General features: G+C 41.4%; 1 protein-coding gene and 1 long non-coding RNA gene across 2 annotated transcripts; one reads left to right on the forward strand and one right to left on the reverse strand.

The window, feature by feature from the left end:
• Window positions 1-88: 88 nt before the first annotated feature.
• On the reverse strand, window positions 89-10,601 carry LOC131521481 (uncharacterized). Its single transcript, XR_009266306.1, has 4 exons — window positions 10,123-10,601; window positions 1,348-1,528; window positions 1,067-1,097; window positions 89-565 (listed from the first exon to the last, which is right to left on the reverse strand). It is a non-coding gene; the product is annotated as an uncharacterized LOC131521481 (long non-coding RNA).
• A 408-nt stretch (window positions 10,602-11,009) lies between these two features.
• LOC131521480 (uncharacterized) lies at window positions 11,010-16,422 on the forward strand. The gene is made up of 4 exons (XM_058746222.1): window positions 11,010-11,279; window positions 13,566-14,606; window positions 15,402-15,437; window positions 15,689-16,422. The coding sequence occupies exons 1-4, from the start codon at window positions 11,042-11,044 to the stop codon at window positions 15,736-15,738; spliced, it is 1,365 nt and encodes a 454-aa protein (XP_058602205.1). The 5' UTR covers window positions 11,010-11,041; the 3' UTR covers window positions 15,739-16,422.
• Window positions 16,423-19,263: the final 2,841 nt, after the last annotated feature.

Genomic DNA, 19,263 nt, shown 5'->3' on the forward strand with positions numbered 1-19,263 from the left:
CACTATTTCACTGTTCTCAGGCAAACAAAGCTTCAGGATCAAAGATCACATGATTTTGGCCAAAACAAATCAAGCTGCGATACAGTGCTTCCGTGTGAAACGTGGTTTATTTGACAAGCGTCAGCGTCTAACATATCACTAATGACTGCTGAACATAAATGAACTCAAAAGATCCAGTGTTTTACATCATTTCTCACCAACAGCACACAAAAATGACATTTCTTAACAGCACAACACTAGACACTGTGATGAAGAGGATTGAACTGTTGGAGAATGAACTGGTGTGAGATCAGCGCTGGAGCGAAAACATCGATTTTTGACATTTATCCCAAATTATTGTACTGCATAATTAATTTTCTTTATGATTGTACATGTTTGAATTAAAAAAAGACAACTGTAAGTTTAATTCATAGTGTATTAAAAATCCAAATAGCATCACCACTCGGATCCTGCAGATGTACTGAACTTGTAATGAGGACGTCTCTTGGGTCTTCTGGACCGTGAAGCGTAGACATTAATTATCTGACACTCGGTGCTCGGATGTGCTCCTGATGGCGTCATCGACCTGGGGAAAGAAAATGGTTTTATGCCTGCTTTACCATAGTAAATCCAGTTAACCTGTTGCTTTCTGTTATAACAGTGTTTCCCCCGACCTGGTCGTCAGAGATCCACAACACTGCACCTTCTGCTTATCTAGTTATCAAACACTTGACTGGGTTCAATCATCAGCTCCATGATCTGAATTAATGGATTGATGAGAGGACGCAGTGTTGTGGTGCTTCTGGAGCATGAGGAGAAACCCCCCCCGAGACAGCATGTTTAGGGCAGGTGTGACCAGCGGCGCAGGTGAGAACAGATGAAGCACAGGCTGATCTGCGAGTCTCTACTGGTGTCGATCTAGCGAACATATAGCCCTGACCAGACCACTGACAGGCCCGACAGGCGAGAACGGTTCGCCACACAGCACTAACGGAGATAAATCAACTGCTTTCTGTCGCTCTTCACATAGAGTTCAGTTACGAGCCCAATCCTGATCAAACTGAAGAGAGACGGAAGGGAATCTCACCAGAATCAGCAGAAGCCTTCGTGCTGCGTCTCTGTGAGAAAGCAGAACAAAAGTTATCCGTTTGAATGGATAGTTTTAGGAAAAAATATTTCCATAGACTACAAACTCCATCAACAGAATAATATTCTCATGAATGTAACACCTAAGATCGCATTAAACCAGCAGCAGCACCAAAACCATCGGAGTAAACAATACATAAATAATATGCAAGTAACCCATCCACATCTGCTGCTTCTGAAGATAAACACAACAAAAACAAATACAAATGAATGACAATATACCTGGATTAGAGCACAAATTCAGAGGGAAAATACATGCTTTAAAACAATCAAACAGACAAAGAGGGCTACTGTGCCGCCATGCTTCAGCAGCTGGGCTCTTCTTCTGGATTCGAGTCGCTCCTCAGACGCTTTACTGCCATCTGCTGCAAAACTCCACACCAGAGTCCAGGGAATCAGGTCTCTGCAGAACAAAAGTGGGTGTTTTCAGACTGCTGGGTGTTTCTAAATCATGCAATGAAAATGATGCCCTTTACCTGACCCCACCCCTAAACTGTGATGTGAGCCAATCAGGTGACACGGTCAAAAACGCCCCTCTTTTTTGGCCTCTTTCACTGATCTGGTGACTCCCATTACTTCCCAGAGCAATCAGGTCATGCTCAGTCAACACTAACAGGTTTAGTGTGTAAAACCAGGTATATGGTGAATTAACATCAAAAACTGAAGGCTGCAGTAAAAACCCACAGGACTTTTCCAGCAGTCCTGAAGACTTGTATTACATTGTTCAGATGTGTATCATTAGGGTTGAAACTAAACTTACTAAAAGTCCCTGTAAGAGCTGAGAGGAGAAACAAAAATGTGAAAGAATATATCAATATCCATTGTTTGTTTTGGTATATTAGCAATTTTTTGTCCATAACTGTAAATTAAAGTATACATTATATTTATGCTTATAGATGCTTTTATCTAAAGTGCAGGGGTTGTGTTTATCACTAGCTATGCTTCCATCCACCTATTTTTAATGCACATTTTGGAATATGCATAAAAAACTCTGGATGGTAACGCCATGATGGGCATAAATTCTAAAAATGCGCATAAAAAACTAATGCACACATTTGAGTAGGATAAACTTTTTATCTGATAAGAAAAAATGCGCATAAACTATGATGGAAACACATTTACCGAATAAATTCCTCCATGCGCATAGATGTGGCTTTGCGCTATGAGACGGGATAGCTGACTGACCAGCGGACCGATCTCCTTCACAGCGTCTGAAATGTTGTTTTGGTCGTTCTGAGATGTTCTGAAATGTCTGAGCAAAGTCTGTCGTGCAAGTCTTTCTGTATAATTGTCTTACACGACTGCGTTCCCAAACATCAGCATCCACCTCCGAAAGCATTAAGCACATTTATTGTGTTTCGTCTGCTCGCTCTGAGGCGCAAGTCATTTATCATATATGAAAATTATTATATTCAGTGGAAACAGTGCTTTATTTGCAAATGTTTTGTGTGATATTACAGTTTTGCACATGTTTAATTTGAATCTTTGGATGGAAACATATAAGCCCGGTTTCACAGATATGGTGCGTTCAAGTCATGTCGTATAGATCGTATTTATGACTTGAACGCACATGAACGCCACCACAACGTCATTATTACGAGGGAAACTTGAAAGTTTCTTTAAGCCCCGAGTTTCCGAGTTGGGGGCGTGTCAGTGAAAAACATGCCGGATGCAATGGACGCAGCCAAAGACTAAAAATATACAGATACTGGTCATATAATTAGAATATCATCAAAAAGTTGATTTATTTCACTAATTCCATTCAAAAAAGTGAAACTTGTATATTATATTCATTCATTATACACAGACTGATATATTTCAAATGTTTATTTCTTTTCATTTTGATGATTATAACTGACAACTAAGGAAAATCCCAAATTCAGTATCTCAGAAAATTAGAATATTACTTAAGACCAACACCAGAGCCAGAACCCATCTCACCAGACACACTGTCCCTCTCTCCAGAATCTCCACTTCTAAGCTTCTCACAGAAAATGGAGGAACTGGTGTATACTGGGACCAAACTCTCCCACTCGTTCGCTGCAAGCCCCCAGATATCAACTAAAAAAACGGCGGGTCCCACAACCACCAAAGACAGCAGGCCCAGCTCTCCCTCCTCCTCCTGTGAGAGCTCTCCGTCCGCTGCCACAACGCCAGGCCCAAACCCTCCTCCATCGGCTGTAGGTGAACCAAAAACAACTGATAACAGCTCTCAGTGATATGTGTCGGGTCCCCGCTATATTAGCAGCAACACTCACAAATGTTCACAGAACAAGCGGGAACCCAGTGTGCCTGTAGCTTTCTATTTCTGTTTTATCACGTGATAGAAAGTCTAAGGCCTTCTCAAGCCGTACGACTGACCCATCTAATCTGCGGCCTTTAACGCGTCAATCTAAGATTGCTGTAGAGACAAAATGTAATTCCATCAAGTTAGCATTTTTAAACATTCGCTCACTAAAAAATAAATCATTTCTGATCAATGATTTTATAACCACAAACAACCTGGATTTTACATGGCTTGAAGACAGCTGCAGTGCAACAGTCCTCAATGAAACAGCCCCTCCTAACTTTAACTTTACAAGTGTCTGCAGGACTGTTAGGAGAGGTGGAGGTGTAGCTGCTCTATTTAAAGATGTTTATCAATGCAAGCAAGTGTCATTTGGTCAGTATTTGTCCTTTGAATATCTAGGTATTGTGCTGAAAGGTGCTCCACGCATTCTGTTTATCATTATTTACAGGCCTCCAAAATACTCTCCAGCCTTTGTTGAAGAGTTCACAGAACTGTTATCAATGATTTCCTCAGAGTTTGACTGTTTTACTATTGCAGGGGATTTTAATTTTCACATAGATAATGCAGAAATCAAAACTGCAAAATAAATTATTACTGTTTTAAACACTTTTGATCTGACCCAGCATGTGCATGGACCCACACACAATCGTGGACACACTCTAGATTTGCTCATCAGTAGAGGTCTAAACATTTAATCCATTGTTGTTAAGGATGTAGCACTATCTGATCACTTCTGTATTTTCTTTGATATATTGATCTCTGTTACCACTGAATCTAGATCTGTCTCTGTCAGAAAGAGATGCATTAATGAGAACACTAGTGCGCTATTTATGAAGGCTATATCTTTAACACCAAGCATTTCTGCAGACTCTGTTGATCTTCTCCTGGATTCTTTTAACTCAAAAGTTAAGAATGTTATTGATGATATTGCTCTGACAAGGGTCTGCAAGAAGAATGGCAGACAAAAATCACCATGGAGAAAATCAACAGCAGTTCAGAGTATGAAAAGACAATGCAGAAAAGCTGAGCGGATGTGGCGGAAGACAAAACTGGAAATTCACTATAGCATCTATAAAGACAGCCTTCATGCTTTCAATGTGGAACTAGCCACAGCTAGACAGACCTTCTTCTCAAACCTTATAAACAGTAACTTAAACAACACTCGCACTCTTTTTGCTACTGTGGAGAGACTGACAAACCCCCTGTCTGTTTTTGAAGCAATTGATTGCAAAATTTTGAAAGAAATAGTACAGCACCTTAAATCATCAACCTGCTATCTTGACACACTTCCCACATCTTTTTTCAAAAGTGTGCTTAACTGTTTAGAAGCAGATCTCTTAGAAGTGGTGAACGCTTCACTTCTTTCTGGGACTTTTCCAAACTCCCTGAAAACTGCAGTTGTTAAGCCCCTTCTGAAAAAGCGCAATCTTGATAACACAATGTTGAGCAACTATAGACCAATATCAAATCTTCCGTTCATAGGTAAGATTATTGAAAAGGTAGTTTTTAAATCAGCTGAACAACTACTTAAATGGATACCTGGACAATTTTCAATCTGGTTTCCGAGCACATCATAGCACAGAGACAGCACTCATTAAGATAATAAATGATATTCGCTTCAATTCTGATTCAGGCAAAATATCAGTGCTGGTACTACTAGATCTTAGTGCTGCGTTTGACACTGTTGATCATAACATACTTCTAGAGAGACTGGAAAACTGGATCGGGCTTTCTGGGATGGTACTCAAATGGTTCAGGTCATACATAGAAGGGAGAGGTTATTATGTGAGTATAGGAGAGCATAAGTCTAAGTGGACGTCCATAACATGCGGAGTCCCACAAGGCTCAATTCTTGCACCGCTCTTGTTTAGCCTGTATATGCTCCCACTAAGTCAAATAATGAGAAAGAACCAAATTGCCTATCACAGCTATGCTGATGATACCCAGATTTACCTAGCCTTATCTCCAAATGACTACAGCCCCATTGACTCCCTCTGCCAATGCATTGATGAAATTAACAGTTGGATGTGCCAGAACTTTCTTCAGTTAAACAAGGAGAAAACTGAAGTCATTGCATTTGGAAACAAAGATGAAGTTCTCAAGGTGAATGCATACCTTGACTCTAGGGGTCAATCAATTAAAAACCAAGTCAAAAATCTTGGGGTGTTTCTGGAGACAGACCTTAGTTTTAGTAGTCATGTCAAAGCAGTAACTAAATCAGCATACTATCATCTCAAAAACATGAAACACCAAGGGTCACACAAAACAAGGGGAGTCTGCTTTTAGCTATTATGCCGCCCGCAGTTGGAACCAGCTTCCAGAAGAGATCAGATGTGCTAAAACATTAGCCACATTTAAATCCAGACTCAAAACTCATCTGTTTAGCTGTGCATTTGTTAAATGAGCACTGTGCAACGTCTGAACTGATTGCACTATGTATAATCACTTTCTATTCTTAAATGTTTTAAATTCTTTTAAAATCAATTTTTAAATCACTTTGTTTTTATTATTGTGATTTGTATTATTTTTAATTTCTTATTATTTTTAATGACTATTTTACTTCCTTTTATGTAAAGCACTTTGAATTACCATTGTGTATGAAATGTGCTATATAAATAAACTTGCCTTGCCAATACAAAGAAAGGATTTTTAGAAATCTTGGCCAACTGAAAAGTATGAGCATGTACAGCACTCAATACTTAGTTGGGGCTCCTTTTGCCTGAATTACTGCAGCAATGCGGCGTGGCATGGAGTCGATCAGTCTGTGGCACTGCTCAGGTGTTATGAGAGCCCAGGTTGCTCTGATAGTGGCCTTCAGCTCTTCTGCATTGTTGGGTCTGGCATAATCGCATTTTCCCCTTCACAATACCCCATAGATTTTCTATGGGGTTAAGGTCAGGCGAGTTTGCTGGCCAATTAAGAACAGGGATACCATGGTCCTTAAACCAGATACTGGATGCTTTGGCACTGTGTGCAGGTGCCAAGTCCTGTTGGAAAATGAAATCTGCATCTCCATAAAGTTGGTCAGCAGCAGGAAGCATGAAGTGCTCTAAAACTTCCTGGTATACGGCTGCGTTGACCTTGGACCTCAGAAAACACAGTGGACCAACACCAGCAGATGACATGGCAGCCCAAACCATCACTGACTGTGGAAACTTTATACTGGACCTCAAGCAACGTGGATTGTGTGACTCTCCTCTCTTCCTCCAGACTCTGGGACCCTGATTTCCAAATGAAATGCTAGATTTACTTTCATCAGAGAACATAACTTTGGACCACTCAGCAGCAGTCCAGTCCTTTTTGTCTTTAGCCCAGACGAGACGCTTCTGACGCTGTCTGTTGTTCAAGAGTGGCTTGACAAGGAATGCGACAGCTGAAACCCATGTCTTGCATACGTCTGTGCGTAGTGGTTCTTGAAGCACTGACTCCAGCTGCAGTCCACTCTTTGAGAATCTCCCCCACATTTTTGAATGGGTTTTGTTTCACAATCCTCTCCAGGGTGCGGTTATCCCTATTGCACGTACACTGTTTTCTACCACATCTTTTCCTTCCCTTCGCCTCTCTATTAATGTGCTTGGACACAGAGCTCTGTGAACAGCCAGCCTCTTTTGCAATGACCTTTTGTGTCTTGCCCTCCTTGTGCAACGTGTCAATGGTCGTCTTTTGGACAACTGTCAAGTCAGCAGTCTTCCCCATGATTGTGTAGCCTACAGAACTAGACTGAGAGACCATTTAAAGGCCTTTGCAGGTGTTTTGAGTTAATTAGCTGATTAGAGTGTGGCACCAGGTGTCTTCAATATTGAACCTTTTCACAATATTCAAATTTTCTGAGATACTGAATTTGGGATTTTCCGTAGTTGTCAGTTATAATCATCAAAATTAAAAGAAATAAACATTTGAAATATATCAGTCTGTAGGTGCGTTTACATGGAGCATTGTAATCGGTTTAAAAGTCCAATCCGAATTAAAATGCTCCATATAAACACCTCAATCGGAATAAAAATGCCCAAACCGAATGAAATTGTAATCAGTTTGAGAGGGGTGGGATAAACCTTTCTATAAACCGAACGAAATTAAAATCCTGCCATGTAAACACTTTAAACCGATTACTTTGCGTCTACGTCATCACGTCCAGAGGTCGGGTCGTCAGAACGTGAACGTGATGATGTCGGCAACGGTACATTCTGTGATTTGGGGACACCGACACTACAGTAGAGACTGGGTAATAGTGGAGGTATAAAGTTAAAATTTCCATTATACAGTTAAAAACACATTAGAAAGGAGAACGCTTGCTGTGTGACGGACTATCTGCTCTCATGTCCGGAGTGAAAAACAGATCTGAAATGAAGCGCAATTTTCTGCTTTTCAGCTTAGAAACAACACAGTGATGATAGTGAAAGTAGCTCAATGAAAATAAACAACTTGACCAAAAGTTGCATTTGTCATTTGTATTTGTATAGATGACAGATTCATAATTTCCGATCTGCTTGAATTTATACGTGCCCTCGCCATGAATGTTGTACGAAACACGATTGTGATAAAGCAATGCTCCTTTGATTCATTGTTCAGCAACTCTTGGTAAGAAATCGTGTATTTGTTCCATTTAAGTACAGTACAACTTTGTAGTATCAGAGTACAATTAATCTCAGCTGCATTACAGAGGGCATATGATTTCTATGATCGCGTTCTGGCCATATGACTGGCGCTCGAATGAGCAAGGATTCAAATATTAACCGTTTATTCTAAGCAAGTGCAAACAGATATTAAAAATATTAACGTAAATATGGGCGTTTTTTCCTCTGGTGACTTGTTTTTGTTGTCACTGTAGGCTATTAGCATATCCTAAAATCGAAAGCACAGGCACATGTAAACACCATATCGGATTAGATAACGTCTCATGTAAACAGTTCATCAAATCTTTCAATCGGAATGATTTTAATCGGAATGACAAAAAAAGTGTACATGTAAACGCACCTTGTGTATAATGAATGAATATAATATACAAGTTTCACTTTTTGAATGGAATTAGTGAAATAAGTCAACTTTTTGATGATATTCTAATTATATGACCAGCACCTGTACAGCGTCGGTAAAGTTGTTGAAATGAATAAAATGATTATTTTTTGTAATGTACAATAAAACTATATAAGTTACATGTACACAATATTATATTATTGTATAATTATAATATAATATATAATTATTCAGTTTACATCACCTTCATGAATTAAATAAAAACGGAAAAAAGAAAAAACACACTGATGCACATTTTTCATTCAATATTTTGTAGATGTAGAGTTTAAAAAATCGTTGAATTTTATGTAGAAAAGTTAAATCGCCATCTTTTTCCGACCAAAGTTGACTTGAACGCACCCGACGTCGTGATAATGGCTTGTGAACTCGTAAGTACGAACGTCCCAGGAGCACTTGAGACTCAGGCCCGGATTAACACAGTGTAGTGCCCTAGGGTGAGCACATTTGAAGTGCCCCCCTCCCTCCCTCCCTCCCTCCCTCCCTCCCTCCTCAAAATTCAGGAGCACCTTCTGATCAATAACAAAATTAGCTTTCCCATTAGAAGGTGATATTTGACTCCTTAAAGTGATTTACAGGGCATTTTCTTTTTTTTTTGTGCAATGCAATTTTTTTTCTCTAATTTTATTAAAAGTATGTCATTATGTCAAATTCAAAAGTCCATATTTATAAGCTTTTCCAAAATGTCTAATAAAAAAAAAATAGAATAAGAACAGGTAGAATAATAAGAATAAGTTACCAATCAAAATAAATCAATATTAACAAAATCAGTTTCCACTACAAAGGTGGCACAGAACACAAAAGTGGCATGAAGGTAAATTTACAGACATTTACAAAGGCTCAGAGGTGGGATGGATGTTTTAAATTCATAACAATGTTGTGAGATTAATGTTTTAAATATAAAATTTTGAATATAGAACTATTGTTTGATCGAAATGATTTAAGTAACTATGACACTTTAAAAAATAAAACTGCCAGCAGGTGGCAGCAAGTCACTGATTTTTATCACTGAATCATTCATTTAACTGATTTGTTTGAACGGCTGATTCATTCAGGAACGAAGCAAGTGACTCCCTGCGTCCCAATGTGCATACTATCCACCCTATCTGCCCTAAATAGTATTGAAAATGACTACTATCACATAGAATTTAGGATGGATAGTATGCACATTGGGACGCAGGCACTGTCTTTATGAATGGATAATTGAATCACTGACTCTAGATTCATTTAAAAACGCAGGTTCATTCATAAACGAAACAACGCTGTATTTGAATGGAGATGCGCAGCGGCTCAGCTGTGACTGTTTGAAACTATTTTCCTTTACGAAATAGAGCAAAATCGGGAAATATTGTTAAATTCATACAATGTACATCACTTTATATAACTTATTGTTTGTTGAACTGTTGTATTAATTTGATATCACATTTGCAAACTCCCCTATAATCTTTAAAAGCTGTCACAGTTCATCGCAATCTCACAAAGCTCCATAATAATCAATGAAGCGCTCTACACTGCACAACGAATCTCTTATTTACACCCTGTCTACACTTTGTTTGTTATAACGAGAGGATTTGTGAGCTTGCATAACTCTGCAATGAACAAAAGTATTTTGAGCAGTGAGTGGATTCTGATTAACATTGCATTCAAGAAATTAATGTCTGCGACACATTACTCACCGCTGCGCGAACACGCAAGTAGAAACCTTTGAAGCTCCCCTGAGCGCGAGCGCAAACACAAATGCTGATCGGGTATGTTTTGATAGTTGCACGCAGTACTTTTCAGTCGCATTGTAGAGCCCTGGCTATGTGCCCTGATATTTTCTCATTTTTTAATTTACATTTAGCCCAACTGCTACGCTGATGCTGCCTATCCATTATGAATTGAATATTATAAATTGGCGGGCTCGACTCTGACTGGGGGAGGGCGCAATTACACTGTGGCCTGACCCAATCGCAGTTCTATATGCATGCATATATTTTATATTCTCTCTGTATACATTGGATCATTAACTGTTTATTTTCTATGCATCTGCAACTCTTCCAGCAAAATAATATATACAAAACATTAAAAATATTTTAAAGGTCTAGTTATTTTCTTAATCACTTGGTGCCCCCTTACTGGCTGGTGCCCCAGGGCACTCGCCCAATCCCGTCTATGGATAACCCGGCCCTGTTGAGACTAAACCAGCATTAGGCCATAGTTCCATTAGGACATTTAAGTATTTTTTATAAACGTGCTTAGGAAAAAACATTACTGGTGTGCATCCTGAGACAAAACAAAGGAACTGATATATTTTAAGATCAGTCATTGCAAGTTTCTTTCAGTTGAAACAGCTCAGATTTACATTTTAGTCTAGGACTAGGTTTAAGCCTCGTCTGTGAAACCGAGGGATAGTGTGTAGGTTTCCTTAGAATTTACAGCATTATGTCGAACTACACTAAAATTCCCTTATGAGGCTCTATCACACTCATAAATAACATTGTAACATATTTTCTTCTTCTTTTTTCTCTCTTCCACATTCCCGCTAATCAGCAGCTGTAGTTTCTAATATGCATGTGTTTCAGGTGATTATTCAGATTTGGGCAAGAACGGCGCATGCGCGTCAGCTCCAGCGCGTCTCATTCCGCTCGCGTCTGTTTGACAGGAACACATGCGGCATATTCAGCGCTTAGAACTGAAGAGCGCTGTTTAAAAAACACTCCAGCAAGTCTTGCGTGCACACAGAGCTCGAGTGGTTCGGTCAGGATGGGCTGCTCATCTTCCAGCACACAGGCGCTCGCGCAGGAGAACCGACCGCGCGTCAAAGCGGAGGACGCGAACGGAGAAACTCTGCGTAAGTCATTTCACATACATCGCTATTAAACTAATGCAGTTTGGTAAAAGCTTGGCCTGATGATATTTTCGAACCTGTGCATGAGTTACTGACAGTGCCAAACAAAAAAAAAAATTTTTATTAATCCTAACCCAATTAGTCAGAGATGATATCTTTTCATTAATATTTATGGGCGATCTTTAATTATTGCAACTGATATCCTACATGTGCAAAGGTTAGGTTTGTGTCTGTCCAGCTGTTGTCAGTGAGTTTGGGCTGAGCAGATGATGGATATGAGGACAGACACATGCAGCCGCAGGCGTCGGTGTGTTTCTCTGGTCTGACCAGTCCGCTGTGTTTCCAGATCATTTTCACATCGGTGCTTCCATTGAGCACAGACAGACTCGCTCCGTGAGATGTAGTCGTTGCTTTACTCTGTTTATCTGAACACTGTCTGCATCATGATGGCAAGTTTCTGTGGGCTGTTTTCTGTTGTTTCTCTCAGGTTTGTGTCGTGCTGTAATATCCACACACAATAAGAAAACTGATACAAAGTCTCACACGGAGGAATACTGTCCATTCATTTGAGAAAACAGCTGAGATGATCACAGAATTCATTTTCTGAGAGTAAACCTTCACACCAGATCCAGCGCTGGGTTTCAGGAAGAGCACAACTCAAAAAAACTTGAGTGTGATGCAAACACACTCCTCAGGCTCTGACACTGAAGATAGTGTGTGTGTGTGTGTGTGTGTGTGTGAGAGAAATCCTCATGTTCGAGTAAGTTCAGGAACACAGCTTGGCTCATGATTAGATTCATGGTTTTGGAGGAGATGGTTTGGGTTTAGTGTAGGCATTAAGGCAAGAAGGTTCATTTAACATGCATCATGAGGGAAAACAAGAATGAAAGGGCATCAAATAATACAGCACCTGTTGAGAGAGATCTGATGGACTAGCAATGAACGCGGTCGGACTGATGATGATGAATGCTGTATGTTTTTGTGTTTGAGCGTCTCTGGTGGCTCTGCTGCTGATGACGTGTTCATGCGTACAAACACTGAGTCTCCACATGGACAGAGAGGGACATATTGTTCAGTCTGAGTCTGTTCACTGTTTGCTCTAGAGTCTGTCATCTTTGGCTGCTGTCTCTCCTCCGCGCCGCTGACCATCAGGAAATTACCTTTTCATCGTGGCATTTGAGGAAATGAGCTCTGAACGGGGCAAAACCTCCAGGCGTGCGTGCAGGAGTGTGGTGCTTTGTGAGTGTGTGTAATCTGACACGCATTGTTCCATCACACACACACAAAATATAAAACCCGGTTTATAAAGTGAAATACTGAAATTGCTTGAGTTTTTGGAAATGGAGATTGTTTCATCATGCAGCTTTCATTTCTCACACAGCTGACTGTAGAATGACCGTTTCCATGGACTGGACAGCAGGATGTTCTTCTGTCTCTGTCTCAGACCTGAACCACCGGTCTAGAATCAAAATCTCAATCGCAATATAATATAATGATGATTTATTGGAAATTATATTTGCGTTTCCAGAGTTCGGTATGGTGTTCTTGTATTCAGTATGCAAATATGACGGTGACATCATCGCTGTTGGTTAGATTGTGAATGCTGTTATAAGTGACTTTCAAACTCCACTTTTATGAAAGATTATAAAAACCAAATAGAAAGCACATACCTAAGAAGTAATTTTGTCCTGAAATGACCTGAATGAAATGTATGTGATAAAGCATTTGAAGTGTGAAGAAGAATAGGAAACAGTAGACGCTCAATGTGCTGCTATTCTGAGTGTTTCTGCTGGTTTCCATGAGAGCGTCTTCCATGACGCTTCATTAGTGTTTGTGTAAAGATAAATATTAACCGTTTCAGTGAGGCAGGAATGTGTGTTTTTAATTATTTACTCATTGCTATAGTACATGTTTCTGAGTTCAGCTAAAGTGCTACCGATCATTAAACATGTCAGCGCTTGCTGATTTGTGTGTCATAACCCTGACGGAGGTGTGTGTGTGTGTGTGTGTGTGTGTGTGTAGATGGTGAATTACACACAGCTGCACTTCTGCTTGGCATAAAGTCATGTAGTCATGTAAGCATCTTCAGATCCATGTGGCCTGAGCTTATTTCTTTTAAGATACTGCATTAGGCACAATTTACAGAGTGGGTCAAGAAAACAGACTTATTTAGCTTATTTACATGGAGAAACTAAAAGAAAACATTTATTCTGATGGCAGACAATTATGTTTGCATGTTTACTGCATATAAATAAACTTTATTTCCTCTCTGCTTGTGTTTTTTTCCAGTCTCTCGTAATGGGCTTGTAGCAGAAGACGTGGAGGCCATCTCGGATCAGATGCAGTTGCCAGTTCAAAGCGCTCTGCTGGATGAGCTGGGTCCTGGACCGGGCGAGACGGTGGAAGAAGTCCAGACTGAGGCCTCAGAAGCAGAGCAGACAACAGTCAGCGCTAATGATGCTCCTCTGGAGGGGAGAGATCCAGCAGATGTTCCTGCTGCTTTAGAACCCACTGACTCCACGCCTGCAGAACCCTCTCTAGCTGTGGAACCTGCATCAGATCTCACCACCGCTCCAGAACCCAAGCCAGCTGAGCTAACAGCAGCTCCGGAAGCCCCGTCAGACGCCAGCTCGGAGCCCACACTGGAGCAAGCAGACTCGGCTTCTGAAGCGAAGCCAGCCGCAGCTCAAGAACCAGTTCCGGTGCAGCTCCCTGTTAATGTAGAGTCAACTCCAGCTCCAGAACCCACTCCAGTGGAACCCGGCCCGAATGTAGAATCAGCTCCAGAACTCACGGTGTCTGAGCCTGTCCCGAGTGCAGAACCAGCTCCTGCTGAGGAACCGACTGTGTCTCCAGAACCAGCTGCAGTGGAACCGAGCCCAGCTCCAGAATCAGCTCCGGCTCCAGAACCCACGGTTGAGGAACCGAGTTCAGCTCCAGAGCCAGCTGCAGTGGAACCGAGCCCAGCTCCAGAATCAGCTCCGGCTCCAGAACCCACGGTTGAGGAACCGAGTTCAGCTCCAGAGCCAGCTGCAGTGGAACCGAGCCCAGCTCCAGAATCAGCTCCGGCTCCAGAACCCACGGTTGAGGAACCGAGTTCAGCTCCAGAGCCAGCTGCAGTGGAACCGAGCCCAGCTCCAGAATTAGCTCTGGTTCCAGAACCCACAACTGAGGAACCGAGCCCAGCTCCAGAACCAGCTGCAGTGGAACCGAGCCCAGCTCCAGAACCAGCTGCAGTGGAACCGAGCCCAGCTCCAGAACCCTCAGCGGAGGCAGCAGCGATCACACAGTCTGCAGAGGAGAACGCGACCTGCGCAGACGCTCCAGAGGGTAACGCTTGGGAACATGGGCAGATCAGCTCTAGAAATCCAGAAATGAGCACTGATTAATAACACAGTAACGAGCTCTATTTTAAATGATGTTTCTGATCACTTTAGATCAAAGCCTCAGATTATAGGATGCTTGAGCAGTAAACTACAGCTCTGGCCACTACACGTATAACTGTAGTAAGCAGTGCTGGGTAACAGAGCAGAGATTGTTGAGTAGAGTTCACTGCAGTCCAGACAAAGACGAAGTCTAGACACAGAACATGTCACCGTTTTCTTCACATCTGCACCATACACAACAGCCTCTTGCTGACTCTTCGTCGCTCTTTGTGTCGTGCCAAAAACCACAATAATCTTGCGCTCTGTTGCCTCAGATTATGTCAGATGAGCGCTTCGCATGTCCTGCGATGACGGCAGCGGTTCGTGACACACGGCGCTGGGCCGTTAGACAGAACTGCTTAATACAAGCTTGAAGGATAATCAGTACTAATACTTCTGTTCTGATACAGCCATTTATAAATATACTCGTGTGAAACACGAGTTATGGTCAGAGACAGACGGCGGATGGCACTGGACTTCTTAAAGATCTGAAGATTATTGACCATTCAGAAGACATGTAGTGTCCCAAAGATGCAGTATGGTGCATATTTATATTCCAGTTTATGAGAATATAATACAAAATAAAGTCAAACAAGTATAAAACAGCAAAGCATGCCATGATTTCATCAGCTCACAGAGACTAATACTGTGCTGTTCACAGACAGAGATCTCAGCAGCATGTTTCTTGTGTGTGTTTCAGGAGCCGCTGGTGAGGAGATCGCAGCAGATGCAGCTGGTGAGACGCTCCTGCAGGGGTCAGAGGTCAAACCCTCAAACTGCAGTTTTTAACTCATTGTCTTCACACTGCAGCCAATGCTTTCTGCTAAAAATATCTGGAGATGAATGAGCAAATACATCTCTTGTGTGAATCATGAGCGTTTCTAAAGTCATTAATATAATCTCATTTGTATATCATGATACTGTTCTGTTTGAATGAAATAAACACAAGCTCTTTCATGATAACCTTTGTTTTTTGTTTTTCCGTAGTCGGTGAAGATGGAGCTGATCTGCTGAAATCCACAGAACCTGAAGATTGATGTCAGTGTGTTCATGTGACACTGTAAGATGTGCCTTTTATCTCAGCAGACGTGAGGGTTTGGGCTTCACATACTTTTGTACATACATTAGTGTTTCTAAGTAGCGTTAGCATCATTAGCATTGTTGTTAAAAGCCACAGAAATGCCTTTGAGAGCGCAGGCCCCGAGGGTGTCCGGCCGAGCGTGGGACGAAATCACACCATGTCCTCATCTCCAACACGACAGCAATATTAACTCACCTGAACAAACATGAGCCAAAGCTCTAATAACTGTGAATCAATTATGCTTAATAACATGTGTTTTAATGAGACAGAAGGGCTTTGTCTCTTTTATGTGTTTAGTGCATGTTCCACCTCAGACTGCAGATGCAAAGCAGTTTGACTCTTTACTTGCATTAATCAATGACAGAAGGGCAAACGGTAGTATATTAATCAGTAGTGTATATTGTTGGGTTATTTTAGTACAGTTTGTGGTGATTTCAGAGCGCTAATAAACCTCATCTGATCAGCTTCACATCTGTGACATCCCGAAGGAAAGCAGTTACTCAGCGAATCATATCTGTGCGTGAAAACAAGAAAGTTGAGCTCTTTGTAAAAAATAAATCAAGCTTTTAATGAACTGACATGATCTCTACACATCTCCTGTATGTCTTTTTTACATTTATATGTGCACAGAATAAATACAATTACTGTTACTAATAAAATCATTTTGTAGTGATTTCTCTTCTATAATCAGTGTGTGGATGTCTGGAGAACACTGCAGCTGATCTCACAGTAAAACCAGTGAGAGCCACACAGGAATCAGTCGACTGTAATTGCTGCTACACACACACACACACACACACTCACTCACACTCACTCACACACACACACTCTCACACACACACTCTCTCACACTCTCTCACACACACACTCTCTCACACCGTGTCCTAACTACACGCGACGCGACGCCGCGACACGCGATAAAAGGTATCTTTTCCATGTTAATCAGAGTTTTTGTCCTAACTAGCCGCGACGTCGCGGCTGGAACAACAACATACAAACTATATGACAGTAGATAATCTCAGGTGATTATATGCTTTATTCAAAGTTAAACGTGTCTAATATGAGTTTAAATATCATATTGCGTGACCCTATAGCCATACTGAGAGCAACAACAGATCAGATCTTTACCTCAGATCTTGAAAAATAAATTAAATCAAAGATGACCGTTAAAACTGTGAACTCACTGCGAAACCAACAAGTGTATTCCATAACAAAGATGTTATCAGTCACTTAGTATGTATATTTAATTATGTTAAAACGCTTTAAAATTTATGAATTAGATTATAAACGTATCCATTTCGTTGCAAGAGCAGTGCGCTTGCAGAGAGAGCCCGCCCACACACGCTTCTGATTGGCTGTGATATTTGATTGATTCTGTCGCGTCGCGGTGTCGCGTCGCGTCTGGTGTGGACACCCAAATTGCTTGTCGCTGGAATCTTGTCGCGTCGCGTGTAGTTAGGACACGGTGTCACACTCTCTCACACTCTCTCACACACACACTCTCTCACACTCTCTCACACTCTCTCACACACACACTCTCTCACACTCTCTCACACTCTCACACACACTCACACTCTCACACACACACACACACTCTCTCTCACACACACACACACTCTCTCTCTCACACACACACACACACTCTCTCTCCTCACACACACACTCTCTCTCTCTCACACACACACACTCTCTCTCACACACACACACTCTCTCTCTCTCTCACACACACACACACACACACTCTCTCTCTCTCACACACACACACACACACACTCTCTCTCTCTCACACACACTCTCTCTCTCTCTCTCTCTCTCAATTCAATTCAATTCAATTCAAATTAGCTTTATTGGCATGACTGTGTAGCATCACAATGTTGCCAAAGCAATACATATATTATACAGAGAAATAAAATCATGAGGAAACCCATATGTCCATATTATACATGTAGGTAAAAAAAAAAAAAAAAGAATAATTAATAAATAAATAAATGATTAAATGAATACAGAGAGCAGTTATAAATGGAAAGGGGGGATCAGCCTTTGTCCCTCATTTGATGGCAGGAGGACACATACTGCGCTGCCAGGTGGATACACTTTTCCTTTTCTCCCAGAATATAACAGAGTTTGTCTAAGTTGCTTTTATGGTTAAATTCAGGTGAAACTAGAGCTATTTGTTTGAAATAGGCATCTCTGATGTGTTTATATTTGCTGCACTCCGTGAGGAAGTGCAGCTCGTCCTCTACGAGTCCCTCAGTGCAGTGAGAACACAGTCTCTCTCTCTCACACACACACACACACACACACACACACACACACACTCTCTCTCTCTCTCTCTCTCTCTCACACACACACACTCTCTCTCTCACACACACACACACACACACACACTCTCTCTCTCTCTCTCTCTCTCACACACACACACACACACACACTCTATGACAAAATGTAGATCTAAGTAATATAGCAGAGTAATATGGTTTAATATAATCTAGATGAGCTGGAAACTTCAGATCAGGGCAGATTGAGTGTTTTCTCTTCTGTGGTGACAGACACATATTGAGCAGCAAACACACAGCAGTTCTTGTGTTCTCCTCACAGATACGGCATCTTCTCCTGGTCTGAAAGAGTTTTAAATGTGGGATGGATCTGCTGTATTTTATCAGAGAACTCTGTCCGTATGTCGGTGTATTTGGAGCATTCTGTGAGGAAGTGCAGCTCTGTTTCCATCTGATTCAGATCACAGTGTGAACACAGTCTCTGCTCCGGGAGCAGCCATGTTTTTCTGTGTCTCGTCTCTATCATCAGCTTGTGTCCGCTGAGTCTGTATCTGGTCAGCGTGCTTCTGAGTTTCTGATCTGACACTGTGTACAGATACTCTGCCATACTGTACTCTCTCTTTAGGGCCGAATAGCATTGCATCTTACTCTGCTGTTGTGTTTGTGTTTGCCAGTGAGTGATGTAACTCTGTTTGATTTGTGCAGTAATCTGATTGATTCTGATGTGATTCAGAGCATCAGCAGATGTTAGTGAAGCATCAGGACTGAAGCTCTGGATCAGCTGAGGGAAGGGCTTGCTTTCTTTGCTCGTCTCTTGGTATTGCAGGGCTTTATAATGATATGATTGGGGGTCACTGAGTTTCAGATGTTTCCAGAATTTAATTGCCCTTTTTTGTGTCTTTATGATTAGAGGATATTTGCCTAATTCTGCCCTGCATGCGTTATTTGTTGTGTGCCGGTGCACGTGTAATATAGTTTTACAGAGTTCTGCATGCAGGGTCTCAATTGGATGTTTTTCCCATTTGGTGAGATCTTGATGTGGATTGGTCAGTGGACCCCACACCTCACTGCCATAGAGGGCAATGGGCTCAATTACTGATTCTAATATTTTCAGCCAGATTCTAACAGGGATTTCTATAGGACATTGGCGTTTTATGGCGTGAAGGCCCTGCGTGCTTTATCTCTCAGTTCTGTCACAGCATGGT

Source organism: Onychostoma macrolepis, chromosome 16 (genome assembly GCF_012432095.1).
Source record: "Onychostoma macrolepis isolate SWU-2019 chromosome 16, ASM1243209v1, whole genome shotgun sequence".
Taxonomy (NCBI): Eukaryota; Metazoa; Chordata; class Actinopteri; order Cypriniformes; family Cyprinidae; genus Onychostoma; species Onychostoma macrolepis.

Bases quoted from the DNA above. Each gene is read 5' to 3' on its own strand.
- LOC131521480 (XM_058746222.1), top strand. From the start codon at position 11,042: ATGCGCGTCAGCTCCAGCGCGTCTCATTCCGCTCGCGTCTGTTTGACA. The intron at 11,280-13,565 runs GTAAGTCATTTC...GTTTTTTTCCAG, and splicing joins CGCGAACGGAGAAACTCTGC to TCTCTCGTAATGGGCTTGTA. The intron at 15,438-15,688 runs GTGAGACGCTCC...GTTTTTCCGTAG, and splicing joins GATCGCAGCAGATGCAGCTG to TCGGTGAAGATGGAGCTGAT.